This window comes from Lynx canadensis, chromosome D1, assembly GCF_007474595.2.
Source record: "Lynx canadensis isolate LIC74 chromosome D1, mLynCan4.pri.v2, whole genome shotgun sequence".
Lineage (NCBI taxonomy): Eukaryota > Metazoa > Chordata > Mammalia > Carnivora > Felidae > Lynx > Lynx canadensis.
Window position 1 is genome coordinate 101823628 of NC_044312.2, and position 20915 is coordinate 101844542.

The 20915-nt window shown below is 37.7% G+C and overlaps 1 protein-coding gene across 1 annotated transcript; it reads right to left on the bottom strand.

Moving 5' to 3' along the window:
* Positions 1-5795: 5795 nt before the first annotated feature.
* LOC115525914 (olfactory receptor 5M3) lies at positions 5796-6737 on the bottom strand. Its single transcript, XM_030333324.1, has one exon. The coding sequence runs from the start codon at positions 6723-6725 to the stop codon at positions 5796-5798; it is 930 nt and encodes a 309-aa protein (XP_030189184.1). The 5' UTR covers positions 6726-6737.
* Positions 6738-20915: the final 14178 nt, after the last annotated feature.

Below are 20915 nucleotides of genomic sequence, written 5' to 3' on the forward strand. Positions count from 1 at the left end.
TGCCACATGCTAGGGAGATAAGAAGTAAGAGGAGGCAGGGCACAGACATACAGAGTGAGCAGAGATTTCTCTGAGGAGGTGACTTCTGAGTTGGTGAGGAACAGTGTGGAAATATGAAATGAAGGGCATGAAGTGCAAAAGCTCAGAAGGAGAAGTATTTGCTTGGCATGTTGAAAAAGGCATCCTTTTATATATTGAAAAAATGTACAAGCTCTGTGATCACATTATGGCCCCTATTATTAGTAACAGGATAAATTTAAGTGTGTTACTCTCTAAGAACTATTTCTTGCTCTTAAAATGTTTAATACTGGAATTAAAGATGCTATGGATTGGGCACATAACATAATAAGCATCGAAGGGTTTCTAATTATTAATTTTATGTTTTATTTAATTTAATTTCTTTTGACAGAGAGAGCATCCATGAGAGGGAGGGATGGGCAGAAGGAGAGAGAGAGAGAGAGAGAGAGAGAGAGAGAGAGAGAGAGAATTTTAAGCAGACTCCACACTCAGTGCAGAGCCCAATGTGGTGCTCAATCTCATGACGCTGAGATCATGACCTGAGCAAAAATCAAGAGGCAGACACTTAACCAACTGAGCCACCCAAGCACCCTGATAAGCACCAAGGTTTCAATTCTAAGTCTCCCCTTACTATGTATTCCATGATTGTAACCCATCTTTTGTACCTTTCGAGTGTGAAAATACTGAGTCAGATGACAGCTGCAGACTGGTTGGGGACTAGAGGTAAGGGCAGGGATTTCCCTATGTAAAAACTCCTGACCCTACTTGATGCACCTATGATTCTCTAATTAACAGAGTCAACTTGTGTTAATGGTCCTACTATCTTTCTTGAAGTATAAAACACAGGGGCACCTGGATGGCTCAGTCAGTTAAGTGTCCATCTCTTGATGTGGGCTCAGTTCATGACCTCACAGTTGGTGGGTTCAAGCCCCACATCGGGCTGGACTCTGTGCTGACAGCATTGAGCCTGCTTGGGATTCTCTCTGTCCCTCTCTCTCTCTCTCTCTACTTCTCCCCTGCTCTCTCTCTCTCTGTCTCTCTCTGTCTCAAAAATAAATAAAAAGTAAACATTAAAAGTAAATAAAGTATAAAACATGTAAAAAAGCATCAAGGTATCTAAGATGTAGAAATTAATACTACTTCTCCAATTTTTAGTCCCTGCCTGTGTGTGCATTTCTTCTCCTCTGTACAAAATCATCAGCTCTGTGGTTGTAATTGCCCAGCTTGGATGTTACATATAACTAATACTCAGGAATGTTCACACTTACCATTTTTTTTTTATGGTGTCGTGATCTCCAAGTCAGCTTTATAGAATACATTACAGTATTCTAATATTATAAAAACTCTTCAAGACAGATTCTTCTAGAGACAACAGTCTAAGCTTTATAATATCAGTAAGAATAGCGGACTGTTACCGAGTGCTTACCGAACCTTTTGCATGCAAAGGTCCTATGAGACAGGTTCTATCAGCAACATCACTTTGCAAAGAGGAAACCAAAGCACCGAGACTGAGTACATCTCCCTGGTCAGACAACCACTAACTGACCAGATTAGGATGCAAACCAATGAATTTAACTCCAGTGTTGTCCCCTCAATGACCTTATATTGCTGCCTCTTTGATGACCTATTCTATTATCTTATTTCTTTACATTTAAAAGTTAGCTTGATTATCCTTCAAGACATAACCAAGTTATCCTTTTAACGGCCCATCCCCGATAAACTAGAAGAACTTTGTATGACCCTGGAGCAGGAGGAACCACAAAGATAGCAGACCATGGACTGCTTCTTTCTCCTCCTCAAAGTTTGAGTGATCCCACAGATCTGGGATGAGATGATCAAATGACTTCTGGGAAAAAGCCAGTTGATTGCACAAGTGCATCATCTGTCAGAACAATTGAGAAGATAAAATGTGTAGTTTACCAACAAAAAAATGTATTAACCTTTTAGGAATTTCCCATGAGGAAAGACAATAGAGGTATAGTTACGAGTGGAATCATTCCCACTGACCTGATATTCTCACCTCCATTCAAATATTTTTTTTAATTTTTTTAACGTTTATTTATTTTTGAGACAGAGAGAGACAGAGCATGAACAGGGGAGGGGCAGAGAGAGAGGGAGACACAGAATCTGAAACAGGCTCCAGTCTCCGAGCTGTCAGCACAGAGCCCGACGCGGGGCTCGAACTCACGGACCACGAGATCATGACCTGAGCCGAAGTCGGACACTCAACCGACCGAGCCACCCAGGCGCCCCTCAAATATTTTTTAAAACAACAATGCGAAGGAGGCACCTGTGTGGCAACTAAGCATCCGACTCTTGATTTCAGCTCAGGACATGATCTCATGGTTCCTGAGATCGAGCTCTGTGTTCAGCTCTCTGCTATTGTAGAGACTGCTTGGGAGTCTCTCTCTTTCTCTGTCTGCCTTCCCCCCCACCAAAATATCAATCAATCAATCAATCGATCGATAAATGCACAAGCAAGCAAGCGAACAAACTTTAAAAATTAAAAATAAATACAACAACAATGGGAAAATCAATGGTACTTGTAAAGAAGAGTGAATGGGTAAAAAATGAGAAGAAGATGTTATAAATCCCCATTGTAATGAGCTCCCTATGATGTTTTGAATGGATAGAGATAAGAATATTTCCCCATAATATAATTTCAAAAAATAAAGTACCGTGCTAACAAATAAGTCTGCAAAGAAAGTCTCAGTGGTATGCTCAAGACAGAGACAAAAATGAGAAGACTTGACTGCATTAATCTGTGTTGCAAAAATACACAATCTGCAGACCTACCTTCAGCAGAGAACAACAAAGGACAGTTTCCCAGTGTTTATAATAGAATTTTGAACACTGAGAGCATTGAGAGCATTTCCCCAAGGAGCTGCCCAGGTAATCATAAAAGGAATAATGATTAAAAGTCTGGAAGTATCTCAGGAGGGAGAAGTTAAGGACCGTTAATGAGAAGGGTAGTCTTTGTAGTAAAATTAAGAAATCAAAATTCTTGATAACATGATGTAACTTTTCCACCGTCACATGGGTTCTGCCTTCTTTCACTCAAACTTGGCAGTTATGCATCTCAGGAAAATATTCTTCTTCTTTTTTCTTTAATCTTTTAATGATTTATTCTTGAGACAGGGAGAGAGACAGAGCATGAGAGGGAGAAGGCGGAGAGAGGGAGACACAGAATCTTTAGCAGGCTCCAGGCTCTGAGCTGTCAGCACAGAGCCCAACGTGGGGCTCAAACCCATGAACCGTGAGATCATGACCTAAGCTGAAGTTGGACACTTACCTAACTGAGCCACCCACGCACCCCTCGGGAAAATATTCTTGGTTTGCATCATGACAAAGAGAGATAAATACACTGTATGTTAGAGCTGCTTAAATATAATGAGGCTGACAGATACAGAAATAAATGTAATACTAAGATTTATTTTTAAAGTATTTTACAAAGATATCTTGAATTCTCAGCAAATGGCAAAATTGCTTTAAGTTCTGTTAACGAAACTAGAATCATAGATATTATTAGCCCAACAAGACCTTTGAGGTTAATGACTATCACCTAAAATTAACAGGCAAATCATAAAAAATGATTTATCCAAGGTGACTAACAAACTGCTTTGAAATTTGCAAACTCAAGCAGGAGCATCATTTGACCTTTGACCTCGATGTCCTCACTCTTTGTATGACACTAAACTAACTCTCCAAAAAAGTAAACAGGGAAATCTTTTCATTTTTGAAAAAAAAAAAACACAAAAAACCAAAAAACAGGTAACAAAGATCCAGACCCACCCGCTCACAGACTACAAAGTATCAAAATACTTTAAAACCACACTTTGAAATTTATTAGTAATCAACAACTAATTTGGCACATCAAGAGCTCTCTAAATGTGGAAAATAAATGGTTGTACTGACAAAGTTGCTTTTAACTAACCCCAAAAGTAACATTGTGCTAAATCTTACAGTCTTTAGGGTGTTTAAGTTTTGCAACCATAGACACAGTGATACAGTATTATAATTTAATCCAAATTAGTAATTTGTATAAGTGGGAGTATTTTTTTTTCCTAATGTTTATTTATTTTTGAGAAGAGAGAGAGACGGAGCATGAGTGGGGGAGGGAATGTTTATTCTCATACACATCAATCTCATTTTATATTTACATCTTTGAAGGTAAATTTATAATTACTTACATGTATAATTTAAGTGCATATTACATTGTTATAGTTATGTATTTTCTACATCAAAACAGCAGTTTGTTTGTTTGTTAATTCATTTACCAAGAGATCTTAAGAAAGTCCAAGGTTTGGGGGTTTTTGGGGGTTTTGTTTGTTTGTTTTTAATGTTTATCTATTTTGAGAGAGCAGGAGAGAAAGAGATCATGAGCCAGGGAGGGGCAGAGAGGGAGAGAGATAATCTCAACCAGGCTCAGAACCCAACTCAAGGCTCTATCCCATGAACCATGATCATGACCTGAGCCAAAATCAAGGGTCAGACGCTCAACTGACTAAGCCACCCAGGTGCCCCAAGAAAGTCCAAGTGTTAATGTCATTGTCTCATGCTTGCGTTTTGTGAAATGAAATATGAGAAATACCGAATTATGTTAACACTATCATGGTGGGACATGTTATTAGTAACAAATAGACTACTTAAATACTTTATGTCTTTCAGATACAAAAATTATTTCAAACTACTTAGCTACCTTATCTTAGTCACAGATGTACCAAGTATTCCCCAGCAATATCAATTTAATTTTTTAAGTGAACTCTAGAGAGCCGTGCTTTCAAAAATACACATCCATTCACCGATTCTACCCAGTCTGTAGTCAGATTGAAGACACTGTCAGGGGCATGTGAGAAGTGCAGTCTGGTCACTGACCACCTTGGCATTGAAATATGGCAGTTATTGGAACCTGTAAAAGAGAGACACTTACCATGTTGTATCTCTCTTAAACACCAAAAAAAAAAAAAAAAAAAAATCTAAAAGGGATTAAATACAATAGGATAGCTATTTTCAATGGGGTAGTCTCGGAAAATACCTACCCTTCATCTTGAAAAAAGCATTTGTTCTCACACGGTCTCACCACTGTAAGCCAGACCACCGTTTTGATGTCATCATACTAGAAAACTAAGTGAAATATACTATGTTTTTGGCCCCAATTTACTCTCTAAATAGGCAAATTGATAAGTATATCCCAAACTCATCCATTGCATTTTTTAAGTAAGAAAAACAAAATCTTTTCATTGTAGCTAAGTATTTGAACAATTGCAATTGGTGTACCAGTGGACTTTGGCTCAAATAACCTTTTCAATGAATTAACTTATTAAAGTTTAATTAATCCTCACTACTTACATCAACAGGGATAGATCTATCTCCTTTTTTTTCTGAATTCAAGACTTCCTCTTTTTTAATTTTTAATTTTTTTTTTTTACTTTTTAAAAGTTTATTTAAGAGAGTGCATGTGCACATGTGAGTGAGTGGGGGAGGGACAGAGAGCATGAGAGTGAGAGAGATAGAGAGAGAGAGAGAATCCCAAGCAAGCCCCACACTCAGCACAGAGCCCCACATGTATCTGGGTCCCTATGACCCTGGGATCAAGACCTGAGCCAAAATCAAGAGTTGGACGCTTAACCAACTGAGCCACAAGGCACTTTTTTTTTTTAATTTTTAATGAACAAAATCGTTAGCTTTTGTGAAAAGTCTTTAAGCGATGTGCTGAACAACAACCTGTTGGCTAATGCTTATGAAAACACAGGAGATACTATCAACTGAATTTTATTTTATTTTGTTAAGCATGTTCTGCTGGCCACTTTGCTCATGGCTTCTTTCACATCCTTGTTCCTCAAACTGTAGATCATGGGATTCAGCATGGGGATCACTGTGGTATAAAACACAGCCACCATTTTCCCCTGCTCCACGGACTCTTCTGTGGGACGCCTGAGATACATGAATATGAGAGTCCCATAAAATATGACGACAGCGGTCAAGTGGGACCCACAGGTGGAAAAGGCCTTCCGCCTCCCTTCGGCTGAGTGCATCCATAGAACGGCAATGAGAATGAACAGATAAGAAATGGTGACGACAGTCAGAGAATATGTGAAGTTAATGCCTGCAAGTATGATCATTGTATATTCTTTTACGAAGGTCCCAGCGCACGCCATTTTGATGAGAGGTGGGTCTGCACAGAAGTGGTTGATCTCAATTCTCCCACAAAAGTACAAGCCGTATGTCCAGAGGGTTGCTGCCAGACTAGTCAGAAAACCATATATGTAAGGGAAAGAAATCAGTCGAATACAGACAGCTCTAGACATTTTGCTGTCATAGAGCAGAGGGTTCCCAATTGCCATATACCTATCAAAGGCCATCACAGCAAGAATAAAAATTTCTACATGGACAAGGGCAATGAAAAAGAAACATTGCACCAAACAACCAGCATAGGAAATAGTTTTTGTCTCTGATAACAGATTTTCCAGCATTTTAGGGGTGACATTGGAGGAAAACCACACATCAACAAATGACAAATGACTGAGAAAAAAGTACATGGGGCTGTTAAGCTGTGGACTGATCTTAATTAACATAATCATGCCAATGTTGCCCACCACGGTGACAATATAGACCGCAAGAAAAATGACGAAGAAGAGAACTTGCCATTCCTGATGACTGGTTAATCCCAAAAGAATAAACTCTGTCACATCGGTGAAATTGAGCATTTTCTGAATTCTAATCAATATTTTATAAATCTCAGCAATAACTAGAAGGAAATAAATTTAAAAATCAGGTATGGTTTGTTTAGTAATTCGTTATCTTCCTTTATGCAATATCTATGACTACACTTTGCCATTCTTTACAGCAAATTTTTCTTCTGGGCACTTGGTATGTAACAGGCTTTGAAAGTTACTGAGGTGAATAAATAAACAGGACCTGACAGTTATACCAAAATATTGTGATTGAAACATACTAGTACTAAATATTGTGCTTAGCCAAATTTCTAAGACTACTTCTTAAACATCTCTTATTTCCAATACTGGTGTATTTTGTAGTTTCGTAGTTTAACATATTTATGAAGGGCTATAGTTCTCCTTTTAACCCAACTCCAAAGTAGTTTTTTACCTTATCACTTTTTCACCATAAGCATGAAACATGTTCTCCATGATTAGGTATAGAAGCCACTTAACCAAATAATTCGCCAGCCCTAAGTGTCAGATAAAAAAATTATTTTTAAGCTAACCTCATACTTGCACTCGTTTATGTTCTTGAGGGACAAACTTATGCACATGCATACATTTATACGTATTCCCTGGGTGTGGACTCTTTTGCATATCTAATATGTAATTACAATCTACTAAATATTATTGACTATAATGTTCTGGAGATAAAAAATATGTAAAACAAAGATGTTAACATCACAATTTACAGTGGTATTTATGCAAATAAGCTTTCTAAAACTATGACATATTTTTACAGAGTTATAGTAGAGTCAGAAATTGGGGATTGTTTCACTCTACTTTGGAAATCCAGTGGAGCTCTGGAAAAGCATCTTGGATATTTTGAAACTTGTTTTCAATTTATTCATTTTCAATTTTTTTTTTTTTTTTGAGAGAGAGAGAGCAAGAGATCAAGCAAGGGAAGGAAGGGCAGAGGGAAACAGAGAGGGAATCTTAAGCAGGTTCCACAATGAGCGCAGAACCCAAGAAGGGGCTGGTTCTCATGAGAGTGAGATCATGACCTTAGCTGAAATCAAGAGTTGGTTGCTTAACTGATGGAGCCACCCACGCTCTCCTCAATTTATTTATTTTCAAATTTTTATTTTACAAATGTAGAGGTTGTTTCATATAAACCTTTTCCCAGAACAATATCACCCAAATTATTTTCCTGAGAAAACACTACCATGATGTTAATAGGTATTATGGAGAAAAATCTACAAGTGCTCATTTAACAAATAATAATGAGAAATCTTTATATCCTATCCAATCTCTTAGCGATACACAATCTACCTACTAAAGGTAGACTGTGAGAAGTCCTGTGGGAAAGAATTCTGTTATACTGACCATAGCCAACATTTACTTAGCTTGAAAATGATAAAGATAAAGAGAGAGAGAAAATGAGAGAGAGAGAGAGATTCCACCAGCATCAATGAACATTCGTGTTCTGTAGGACACAAAGTGCGCTTCTATTTAATAAGAATCCTGAGACAGCTTCTCAACAGGACGATGAATTTGTTGGAGGTGGTATTGTATCATGCCCTCCAAAGGCTAAATGTCATTTTTAGGGCAAATGATGTTTCCAAGACCTTTGTTTTAATTCCAGCATTACACTTTGTTCCACTACAGTTTGACGGCCCCTATCCATTGTTATCACCAAGAGATAAGAGCAGGCATGAAGATACATTTCTGGCCATGATGGAATAAACAGACTCTTATTCACAAAGGTAACTTCCACCCACCCCTCTTGGAAAGAAAAATTTTGTTGCAAGAAAAGAGAAAGCTACCAGCCAAAGTCGATGAGATTGGGACTATATAACTCCAGAGTCTCAGGCGAACTAATGAAAACCTGAGATGTTAACTAATGGCTTAAAGATTTTAAAGAATAGTAACAGTTAAAGTTGTCTAAAATTGGATGAACTGTTTTGAAATACATCTGTCACAGATTTAATAATTTTATCTCTAAAATTCTTTGTTTTATTATATACAGAGTGTCACCCTTTCTATATAACTTCTGTGTCTTCTCCCCATCTACCCCCAGCCCCAAGGCTTCATGCTCCCTTTATGGGGCTCATTCTCCCCTAGAATAGTTTTCCAGTGGCCAATTTGACATGATCATTTAGATTTAAGCATGCATAGATATACAGAGATAAACTACAGCTTTGAGAATGAATGTGATTGCATTGAATTAGACTTGAGCATCAGACTACTATGCATAATGCAGTTTCCTTTAACTTACATTAAAGAATAACCAGCTACACTTGCTGTGTTATTGGTCAGCTCACTAGTCACAGCATGTGTGCTAATACGTTGGTCAAAATTATTTACCTACCAATTTATCATTCTTGTCACAAAAGTTAAATTACCATGTTAAAGGAATATATTTGCGATGTAATAAGTAAAAGATGACATCAAATCAGGGTAGAAAGTAGTAATATGGAAATATATTTTGTTTGGGGTTTTTTATCACAATTTTTTTCCAATATGCACAGTAACGGTGCGTAGCACTTAATGCAACTTCCATAAAGCTAAACGACACAAATAAAATGATAAATCATCTGCATTACGACTAGCAATTAAGTGAATATGATGGATGGTGTTGCTTTTCTCTGGACAGGGCGATATAAATGTGTTGCAAACTGTTACTATCTATTACCTACGATGGCTGAGTTCTTCCTGCCATTACTTTTCCTCTTTTGAATTTCCGTGCAATTGTTCCCACATAAACGTAAACTTCATTTTAAACTAATCTTAAACATTGAAATCCACTAACATTATAAACTTTTTTTTTTTTTGCCTTGTCTTCCAGCCTTAAAAAAAAAAAAGTTGTTTTCATTTTGGGAAGAAAAGGTTATTATCAGGCAGGAAGAAAACGTAACAAAATATGCCCCCCCATTTATTGGATGCATTTTTCATTGCATTGCTATGTTCTTAGGTTTGGAGATACTCTTTGAAGGTCTGGGTGGGAGAGAAAATGTGTGTTGAGTATTTATCTCAAATGTGCTGCAGCATTATTGTGAGCTCCTGTCATCACGTGCAGTCCATGGCAACAGAAGCAAAAGAGTCCCTCAACAAGAAGAAATTGGCTTTTGAAAGTTTTACAGGTTCACATCCTAGAGAAATTATTGAAAATATATTTTAGACACCATTGTAGATGACAGGGAAAGTACAAAGATGAAGAGAGCTTCTGGAACTGAAAAGAGTTAACAAACACTTCAACAGATGTACTGGTATCCGAATCAACAGAATATGCCTGTGGCTACCTTTACACCCTTATGCGTTTTTCAAAGGTTAGTAATGAAGGAATTCTTCCTCGGAAAGTCAGAGCCGAGGGCCTGGTGTTAAGAATGAATCGGCACAACAAAATGCTATAAAAGATGGTGGTGACCGTACTTCTCAAAAGCTGAGTACATGAAAACCTGACAGGTGGTTAGCCAGGTAATAGATAGCAATGGTGAAGTCATGGGAAAGTAGAGTAACAGGCTCGATTTTAAAAAGAATGAGGTCTGAAAAAAAGTAGGGGGGCTTAGGGACCTCATTAGCACTTCGAGGACTGTCCTCACCATCTAAAGGCAAAAACGCATGCACAGACTTCCCATACTGTGTCACTCTGTATTTCAAATTAAATTACCAATAAATATGCATTTTTTCCCCAAAGACCAGGTAGGAGGAAACACTAAGTATTCCAGTTAAAGAATTCTGTTTCTGGTGTCAAACTTTGGTTGAATTCTGGTGCCATGACTTATTAACTTGGACTGGTTTCATACTTGTTTTGTTTGGTCTTTAATTTCTCTATGCCTTAATATGATGCAACAGTAATAATGATAATACTCTTCTCGTTGTTTTATTATGAATATGAAAAGAGATATTACATATTAACACATAATAAATATACAAGGCGCAATTATTATTAAATGCACTCTGAGAAATTATAGCTTCCATTAATAGTTTGTAGTAATCAAATAATCAACTCTCTATGGGAAATTCTCTCTCTCTCTCTTTCTGTCACTTTCCTTCCTCCCACCCTCCCATTTCTCTGTCTCTTCCACGTGCACAGATAAACACCAACACACACACATAACGTGCATGGGATAATTCATGGTGATTACAAACAGTAAAGGAGATAAAATATGAGATGAAAATTTAACCTGACAATTCCAGATACATTTTTATACCAACCTGAGAACAAAGAGAAATATTCCCGGTAAGAATACAGAAGTGAAAAGCAAATGCTACTTGAGAGATGATGAACAATGTACACCAGGCAAAAGATAAACTGGAAGCCCACAAGAGAAACCTCCCTTAAATGTTTGCCTTAGGGGGAAAAAAAAAAGAACCAATTAAGTTTTGTCTACAAACAACCCTGGGGGAAGTACGTCTCTAGAGGAAGAGTCCACTGTTAAGGTTTGTTGTTTTAAGAGTTTTGCACAATTGTATTTTTCCCCAAACTCAAGTTATTTTGAATGTGTCCTGGGATCAGATTAAGAAAAATTTGCTTTGGGTTTGCATCACGCTAAACTTAGTGATGGTGTCACTCAATCTGCACAAGGCAGTCTTGTGTTCTGCACTCCATACTCTGTGCCATTTGGCTTTTCCAGTGAAAGATGAAGCAAGTATCATTATTCCCTACGACTAAACCTATAGTACATCAAAGCAGAAAAAATGTATCTGTGTCAAATCTTTTGTTTTACAAATAAGGAAAGTGAGAGGTTTAATAATAGCAACAATACGGCGTATATTGAAGTTAGCACATGCCAATTTAACTTAATTCTCCTAATTACCTCTTGAGGTCATTATTATTATTTCCATTTTGTAGACAAGAAACTCAGAGCTTAGGGAGTTCCAACGACTTGGTTAAAGTCACACTTAAAATACGTCAGGGACTAGATTCTTGATTCCAGACTTTGATTCCAGAATTTGTACTGCTATTCATCTCATCCTATAGCCCCAAAGTAACTATTAATAGGACAGATCAAAAGTCCCAACTTCTGATTCCAAATAACTTTCATTTCCACGACACGATTGGTGTATACCATATATTCTGTATAATATATTCTACCACAGTCTTAATGAACTTGAAGGAACAAAAATATGTTCTTTGTATAGCAAAAAAATGTGGATAATTTCAGCGGTATATGCATTTGATCACATGAATTGAGTCCTCTGGCAATTTATGCCCTCAAACTTGTTCCCTCTTCTGGCCTGACCACTGTACTCATATGGCCTCACTTCAGTTCATGCAACAAGAGTCTATTTCTGCTTACTGAGACCACTGAAGGAAATTGATAGTGTCCTCAAAAGTCTATTCTTCTCCCATTGCAAATAAGATTTTCAGTAGAGCAATTGCCTTGTTCATAGCCCTACCCAGGACCTATAATACTACTGGGCACACGGTAGATGTTCAAGAAATCTTTGTTGACTAAAGAAAATGGCTAACTGATTATATTTTCAATAGGTGAACTATACAGGCAAGAGAAGCACAAATCTATTACTTAGATGTTTCTCAGAATAAGTTTGAGAATCTCCAGGTTTACCATGAAGCCACACTTTGGAATTGAGGAGTGTTGATTAAGCATATGTAAGTTACAGCTCTGTGTGGATCTTGAGAGAATAATTGCTACCTTGAGAGCATAATTGTGTTACTTAGAACTAAGTGTTTACCAGCAACAGAGATCTTAGTCCTTGCATCATAAACAGGAACTTACCACGGACCCAGAATTTCTTTTAATGACAAGTTAATTATTTTTTATTCCCTCAAATACGGTGCTGGATTTAATTTTTAAGGTCAGCCGCTACAAGACACTAAATAGCCTCATGTAATTCCTCTGGATTTTATGTTGAAAGGTGGTTCTCAGTGCAAGGAGTCATAAGAACAACTCATTTAGCACAGAGAAATCCAGATAAGACAACGTTCGCAGAGCAAGAAGGTGAATTTTTATTATTCTAGTTAGAGTTCTCTCCAGACCACAAAGTTTGTTTAATCCAATTATCTACCTATATGGGCCATGAAAAAATTACTTTCCCTTTAAACACTTCCTTGGGAGTCCCAGTATAAAATTATAATTTCCTCCTCCATATTTTCACAGCACTCAGTTGGTATTGTTTATGCAGTAATTATCATTTTGTATCTCGTATAGTCTTAACTGCATGTTTCATAACGCTTGATGATGAAGAGCTTGAAACAAGACACTATCTTACTCATCATTGCATCCTTAATAATTGTGCAATACCAAGTACTTTGCTAGGTGCACATGCCATGTGCAGTGAAATATTCACAGGTTCAGGGATTGGGATGCGGACATCTTTGGGAGCCATGTTTCTGCCAACCACAGAGTATTGGCTTTTTTTCCTCTTCCACCTTCCAAACTTCTCATGAGATCCTCTTTTTGTCAATCTAATTTGGATTCAAAGGAGGAAGGGATTCTGCAATCCATAGTTATCTGCCTTAATCAAGGTGACACATCCAATCTAAGGCAAATTCCTTTTTTCCCTCATGATAGGAAGTTATTACAGAACAATAAAGCTTCATTGGACTTTGTCATTGAGGCACGTGGAATGTTTCCTTTTAAAGTGTGAAAGAAAGAACAAGTGAATAAAGGAAAGAAAATGATGAAGAATAAGAACACACTACTATCTTCAACCTAATGATGTTTTTCTTCACAAGCCCAAGCGTCAAAATAGCAAAAATTAAGGAGTTAACAGAATGAAGATTTACCCAAAGCTACATTTAAACGTGATGTGTGTAGGCCAAATAAGTTGGTTACAGCCTCACTTCAATGCATGTTCAAGAGGGCATCATGAAACAAACTGAGGACAATCACTGGGGGCTCTTTGGCTGTGAGAAAATTGTATGGATGTTTCCTCAATATTTGACCCCAAAATAAATAGAGACATTGTAAGATAATAACCAAAGCGTAACAAAACGTGGGATATGCTTGCGCTTCTCCCTGAAAACTCATTGCCCCAAATGATGACAACTGCCATGTAAATTAATTGATTGAAGTGTTTCAATTGTGTACAGTGGGAGATAACAAAATAAAAGTTTTTGTCTACTGTTGATGTACCTAAAATTCAGCAAGATTAAAAGTAACAGGGCAAGTGAATTCAAATACAAAGAAAGTAGAGACGATAGTGCCTTGGACTGCAAGTAACTTGTTCTGTGAGTGTTCTGCAAGATAAGCAAACACTTCTAATAAATCTTAACTTTATAGAAGACTGATGTCTTGCAATATGAGTAGTACATGACATCAAATGTCACATAATCACAACTCAGTCAATGGTGCTTCTCTCTCTCTCTCTCTCTCTCTCTCTCTCTCTCTGAGGGATTGTGGGTGATCATCTCCCATACTCAGATGCTTAGTCTCAGGCCATGGTGTTTGGCAGAAATCAGTGACTTTTCAGAACGTTTGAAGGTTACCACAACTGACACTAGTGTATTTTTTGTCACTTCAAAGTTCAGAAAGTTGGAAGGTGCCCACAACTGACACTAGTATATTTTCTGTCCCTTCAAAGCACCTATGGGCAGTCCTTTGCTTTTCCATACAAGAGTCAGGTGAGGAATGCTTTGCTTCATTCTAGGTCAGGCTGCCTGCGGATATAGACCCTTTCCTTTGCTGTCTTATTGCCAGTTACATTAAATACAGTATATGACAAAAGTTTATTAATACTGTACTGTGTCAACATCCGTGCAAGCATATACAATGGCTTCCATGCAGAAAAAGATTCCATTGAGCCAATAGATAGCAGTAATTCCATTAGTGATAGTGAAAGTCAGTCTACACAATAAGCCTACTCTCCCTTGGCTCCCTCACACCAGCCATGAAGATTTTCAAAGGTAAGTGTAGGTTGATTTGTTTATTTTTCTTTATATTTTCTATTTTCCTTATTATTTTGTATTTTATTACAGTATTGTAATCATTTTTTATATGAATACTTTGGGTTGTAGAGCAAATCATCTGAATTTCCATTTTTTCTTATGGGTAAATTCACTTTGGATTGAAAACATGTTTCTGAAATGAACTATGTTCCCAAACCAAGGTTTATGAAGCAATGTAGAATTAACATGAAGCAAAGTAGAATTAAAGTGTATTTAATTATAAATCATTAAACAAGAGGGAAAATATCCCTTAACTGATGAAGGGTATCATTATCATCCATAGTGAAGATATAATAATATATGTAACAGATGAATTATATAGTATAAATAATTTAGAAGGATAATACTGAAAATTAAAATTAAATTTGCATCTTTAAAATATTTTAAGCTTTTACAAAAGCAAACAAAAATAAGAATGAATGTATAGAAGGTATGAATAATAATTATATACATTTTTAATGCAGAAATCTAGACTAATCAGAAGGCATATAAAAAAACAACTTTTGAATATTTGTGAAAATTCCTAGTGGAAAAGCACAATAATAATATAATAACATCTAAAACATATGAAAGAGTACAAGGTTTTTTAAAAAAATAACAAAGAATACATCTTTAATTTTTTTTAATATTTTTATTTATTTTTGAGACAGAGAGAGACAGAGTATGAGCAGGGGAGGGGTAGAGAGAGAGGGAGACACAGAATCTGAAGCAGGGTCCAGGCTCTGAGCTGTCAGCACAGAGCCCGACGCGGGTCTCGAACTCACAGACTGTGAGATCATGACCTGAGCTGAAGTCGGACGCTTAACCGACTGAGCCACCCAGGCGCCCCAAAGAATACATCTTTAAAATAACATTAATTTATTAAAACAATTTATAAACTAAAATATATACTTATATAATTCTTAGCTCTAAGGAGAAATCAAAGCCAGAATTAAATTTAAAGCATAACATAATAGGAATGATGCATTTCAAAATATATGATATGGTCCAAATCTGAAATAAAAACTTAAATAGTTATCATCACTTAATAAGAAAAACATGTAAATTGATCAGTTAAGCATTTGATTCCAAATTTCGAAAAATTGAATAGTAAATATAAAGATAGCTAACCATGAGATTCATAAACATAAAGGCAAAAATTGATAAAGGAAACAGGATTGATTTTTTAAAAACTCAGCTAATTCTTGAGAATCTGGGGTTGGGCATTTGCACATATGGGCAAATTACTAGCTAGTATCAGCAAAACAAAGAGAAAGTATGAAACATATAATATTAGGAATATAACGTTGGCAAACAGGTGTTCCAGATCATAGCTGAGGGTTCTGTTTCATGCTGTCATTCAGGATCTCCAGTTGACAGGTCCTCTGCCCTCAACAAAGTCACTTTAAGCATCTATCCTCAGCTACCAGATGTTGGAGGAATGATGGGGAAGCCATCCATACTTTTAAAACACCTCGGTCTGGAGCTTTCATGTATAAATTATAGTTGCACTTGATTGGTGACAACCAGTCACCAGAGTTTGCGGTGGCCTCTCACTTCCAAGCAACAACCCCAGCAAGAGATCTATACGGAACATATTTCCAGATTCTGAGGACCTCTCACCACCTTTACTGCTCTGCCATCATCCTAGCAATCAGCTCTCTTGACCGAATTATGGAACTTCCCCCTGCCCGAGTGCCTCTACACTCCTGAGTTCAAAAACTGAAGTGGGCCTTTTAAAACACAAGTCACTTTATAGTGCACCTTAGCTTGGAGCCCTCCCACATCTTCCAATTTTTCTCAAAGTAAAAACCTTTCAACAGTTCACCCATCTTAAATAATTGGCCACTAAGGCCCTATTATGCCTCTGATTTCATAGTCCATTAATTTTCTCATTGTCCTGGGCTCCAGTGCAATGGTTTCCAATCTGTCTTTGAAACGTTCTTTTTTCCTTTTTTTTTAAGTTTTATTTTATTTAGACAGAGAAAGAGAGAGAGGGCATGCACACATGGGGGAGGGGCAGAGATGGAGAGAGAGAGAGAGAGAGAGAGAGAGAACCCCAAGTAGGCTCTGCACTGGCAGCACAGAGCCCGATACAGGGCTCAAACTCATGAACTGTGAGATTATGACCTGAGCTGAAATCAAGAGTCAGATGCTTAACCAACTGAGCCACCCAGACACCCCTGAAACATTCCTTGAAAGCCTGCATTATAAGCCCTTTACACTAGCTATTCCCATACCTAGGGCACTGCCCCCCATAACTGCATGGCTAATGTCTAGACCACTTTCCTAAAGTTTTTGCTTACTATCACCTTCTCAATTAAATTTACCCTCATTCTCATGCCTCTCAAGCCAGAGACACTCCTGTGCTCCTTTATACTACAATAATTTTTTTCTGAGTTTGTCATACAACAACTAACATATTATATGATTCACTTGTGTATTATGATAATTGTTTATGTATGTCTCACACCACCGGAATATAAGCCTCATGAAAACAAGGATTTGTTTTTCTGTTTGTTTCGTTGATAACAAATAACGAAAACAGTACCTAATACATAATTGACACTCAGCTAATACTTCTTACATGAATGGGCAAACTGATCAACTAAACAGCAATTTAGAATGCTAAGAAATAGACTAAAAGAAATATAAACAAGTTTATGTATAATATTATTGGCATTTTACAATTTTTGGAGAGAGGTGGGTTTTTTTTTAATATTTATTTAGAGAGAGAGAACACAAACAGAGAATGGGCAGACAGAGAGGGAGACAGAAAATCCCAAGCAAGCTCTGCACTGTCAGCACAGAAGCCAATCACGATCTCACGAATTGTGAGATCACGACCCGAGCCGAGAGTAGGACACTTAACCAACTGAGCCATGCAGGCACCCAAGAATCAGTCTGCTGTTGGAGATAACACCTATAATGTCCTAACTCCATTTCTTAGTTTTAACCATGAATATACTACATAGAGCTAAATTTCTGGGATTCCTGAGAAGCTCAGTAAGTTAAGCATCTGACTCTTGATTTTGGCTCGGGTCATGATCTCATGGTTCACGAGATCAAGACCTACGTTGCGACCTGTGCTGACAGCGTGGAGACTTCTTGGGATTCTCTCTCTGTCTCTTTCTCTCTGTCTCTCTCTCAAATAAATAAACTTTAAAAAAAACTACCTAGAGCTAAATTTCCAATTTGTCTTTTTTTGTGTGGAAATTGGGACAGTAGACCACCAAGGCAAATGGAAAACACAAAAGAATATTATTTGAGGTCAATTATAGTGAAACATCTGCTGGAGATCCATATTATGGAACTCTACCAGCATGACTCAAAGACACTGGTAATATGATAAAAAGAGAAAGACAGAGTTCAGTGAGAATCCTATAGATTTTCTGTCATGGAAAATGCATTTTCTGTGCCAATTTCCTCTAAAACTACCTATTTCAACACATCGGTATCTAAAAAGCATGCAATTTAATGAGGAGAATACATAAATTAAGAGATATTGGAAATGAATATGCAACACAGTTCCTCTCCTACCTATGAAAATCAGAGCTTCTTAACGACCCCACAGGTCAAATTCTGCCCAGTGCTATGGGATTTATATTTTACCCAAGTTACTGACATCAGCATTTATCTCAGAAGAATCCCCAAATGTTTCAAGAAGAATCAATTAGAAGTGTAATCCCAGTGGAGAACATCCTCAGAGGGAGAAGAACTAACGGGTAGCACTATACTCTCTCAAAATAAGTCTTTTTTGATCCATATTTGATATTTCCCTGATTCAAACCAGTTGTCTGCAATGAATACCAGGGCAATACTTTAGGCAATGCTAAAGGCCAAATCTAAAATGCTCCGGGAACAAAACTTCTCATGAGCCGGAATTCAAGTAATCATTTTCAGAATTTCAAGATCTCTAAAATATTTTCTACATTCTTCTTTAAAAAATTCGCACAAAATAAACACTAAATGCAAAACTCATGCTGTTTAATTTTCAGAAAACGAATATGAAAACCGTGTCTTTCCCCTACAGAAGTTTGCACACTGATGGGATGCTGAAGATCTGGAAATAAATAATACTAGGTCTAAGTGACAAATTTCCAGAAGAAAAACGCCTGGAACATGAGATGCAGAAGACATTGACAAAAACAGTACCTGATATACACAATAATCAATAAATATATGTCAAACATCCAAATGACTAAATAACATATTTAATTTATTGTTTCTAGCATGCGTCTCGTGTTCAGAAAAGTTTCCTAGCAGTGAGTCTAAAATCGAACTCGGAGCACTCTTGCCTCAAATGTAATTGAGGAAAAGGCACCTGACAGATAATATTTGGTAGTCCATGAGATGGGCGTCCCTAATCATATTCTGCAGTAGAATAAGCTGATCCCTTAAGCATACCCACCCGAAAAATAAATACTAAAACTGGGATCTACACTCGGGTCTCAATAACTTCCAAATTAAACCTTTTCCCACTACGATATTCTGTCACAACGTGAGAGACATTTTTTCAGGCAAGAAGTTAAAGACAATATTTTCTTGGGATAGTTGGTGATGAGAAAGCAGCACAGAATTGTCATTCCCCCTACCTTAAGGAGCGCCTGAACTTCTGCCCTGAGTCAATAATCAGGGCTTTCTTGGTGAGCTCAAGAGATAAGGAGCGTGAAGAGAGTATATTCTTTCCCAGGTTTGGAACTTTTCTGGTCTCAGCAAATGCCTGTTGTGATTTTCACCCAACATGCTCCTCGCCTGAGCAGCTGTGAAGGCTTTTCTGTCTATAAGCTGTTCCACAAATGTGTAATTATGGATGGATCGCAAGGAAGAGGCATTGTTACCAAGATTGCTCAGAATTAGTTCCCTTAAGTCCTTTCACTGTGATGTAGCATTCACTTTTATCTGTCTCTAGTGAATGACAATGCACATGTAATGTGCCATCATTCCTACCTGGTGCCAATAAATTTACAATCTTAGTTTCTGCTCGGAAAGAATTCCTCTCAATGGGCTTGTAGCAGGGCATTTATGATAAAGAACTTGAATAACTTTACTAAACCAAAGTAACCATCTATTATTAAAGGGTAGGATGGGAGGAGAAGAAAGTATCACAGACAAAAATGTATAATTAACCAGGGAGACAGGGAAAGGCAGAAGGATCTTACTCTTTGAAAAAAACATGACTTGGGCCTCATGTCTTTATCAGACACTTTGCTAAGGTCGTAAAGGTACAAAGATGAAAAGACATGGTCTCTTCCTTTAAGAACGTCCTAGAATAGGGGCGCCTGGGTGGCTCAGTCGGTGAAGCTGCCGACTTAGGCTCAGGTCAGGATCTCACAGTTCGTGGGTTCGAGCCCCTCATTGGGCTCTGTGCTGACAGCTTGGAGCCTGGAGCCTGCTTCAAATTCCGTGTCTCCCTCTCTCTCTGTTCCTCCCCTGCTCATTCTCTGTCTCTCTCACGCCTTCAAAAAAAAATAAAATAAAATAAAAACATTAATAAGGACTTTCTAGAATAGTGGAAGAAACAGGTGTACACTATGCATATGATCATGGTACCATGCCGTAATGGTGCTGATAGAATTGTAAACTCATGGCTGAACTGTAATGTGGTACCTACACAGCCTGAATGTATTAGGGAAGAATGGCTAGAAGAGGTAATTCTTCAGCTAAGTCTTAAATTGTAAGGGTAGAGGAAATTGAAAAGAACAGCTTTAAATCCAAATGACAGCCCTGCCTTAGTTTAAAGCTAAAGTTCTCTTTTCTGCTTATTATGGATCTTTGATAAGAAATACAATTGCTGAGAAGTCTGTTTTGCTTGCTGTTTGCTACGAGCATTGTGAGGCCTTTCCTGAATGTAACCCGCTGTGTAGTAGAATGGGTTGTAAACCTTCCTAAATGTAGTCTGATATGTAATGGAATGAGTGATTATACATAAACTAACCGGCATTTCTCGCTTCTGTAAACCTGCTTGCTTAGCACATTCCCCACCTACCCTACCCCCTTCCCCCTTTTTTCCTCCCACAAGTAACGGACAAAGCCTTCCCGCCAAAGGACAGACAAAGGACGCCCAATCAGAGAACAACAAATGTCCTTACTTTAAAATCAACTAATCAGGCCCCTCATAATTTGAAACCTCCCCTGTGCTATTTGTCTCTGTCTATAAAAACGCTGTACCAACCCTGATCGTGGCCTCTTGCGTCACCGGCGACGAGTGCGCAGAGGACCAGGTTCGAACCTGCAATAAACGACCCTTGCCGCTTGGCTTTGACTTACGACTCTGGTGGACTTTTGTGGGAGGTTTCGGAACTTCGGGCATTACATTTGGAGGTCCCACCGAGATCCCCCCC

Bases quoted from the DNA above. Each gene is read 5' to 3' on its own strand.
- LOC115525914 (XM_030333324.1), bottom strand. From the start codon at position 6,725: ATGCTCAATTTCACCGATGTGACAGAGTTTATTCTTTTGGGATTAACC.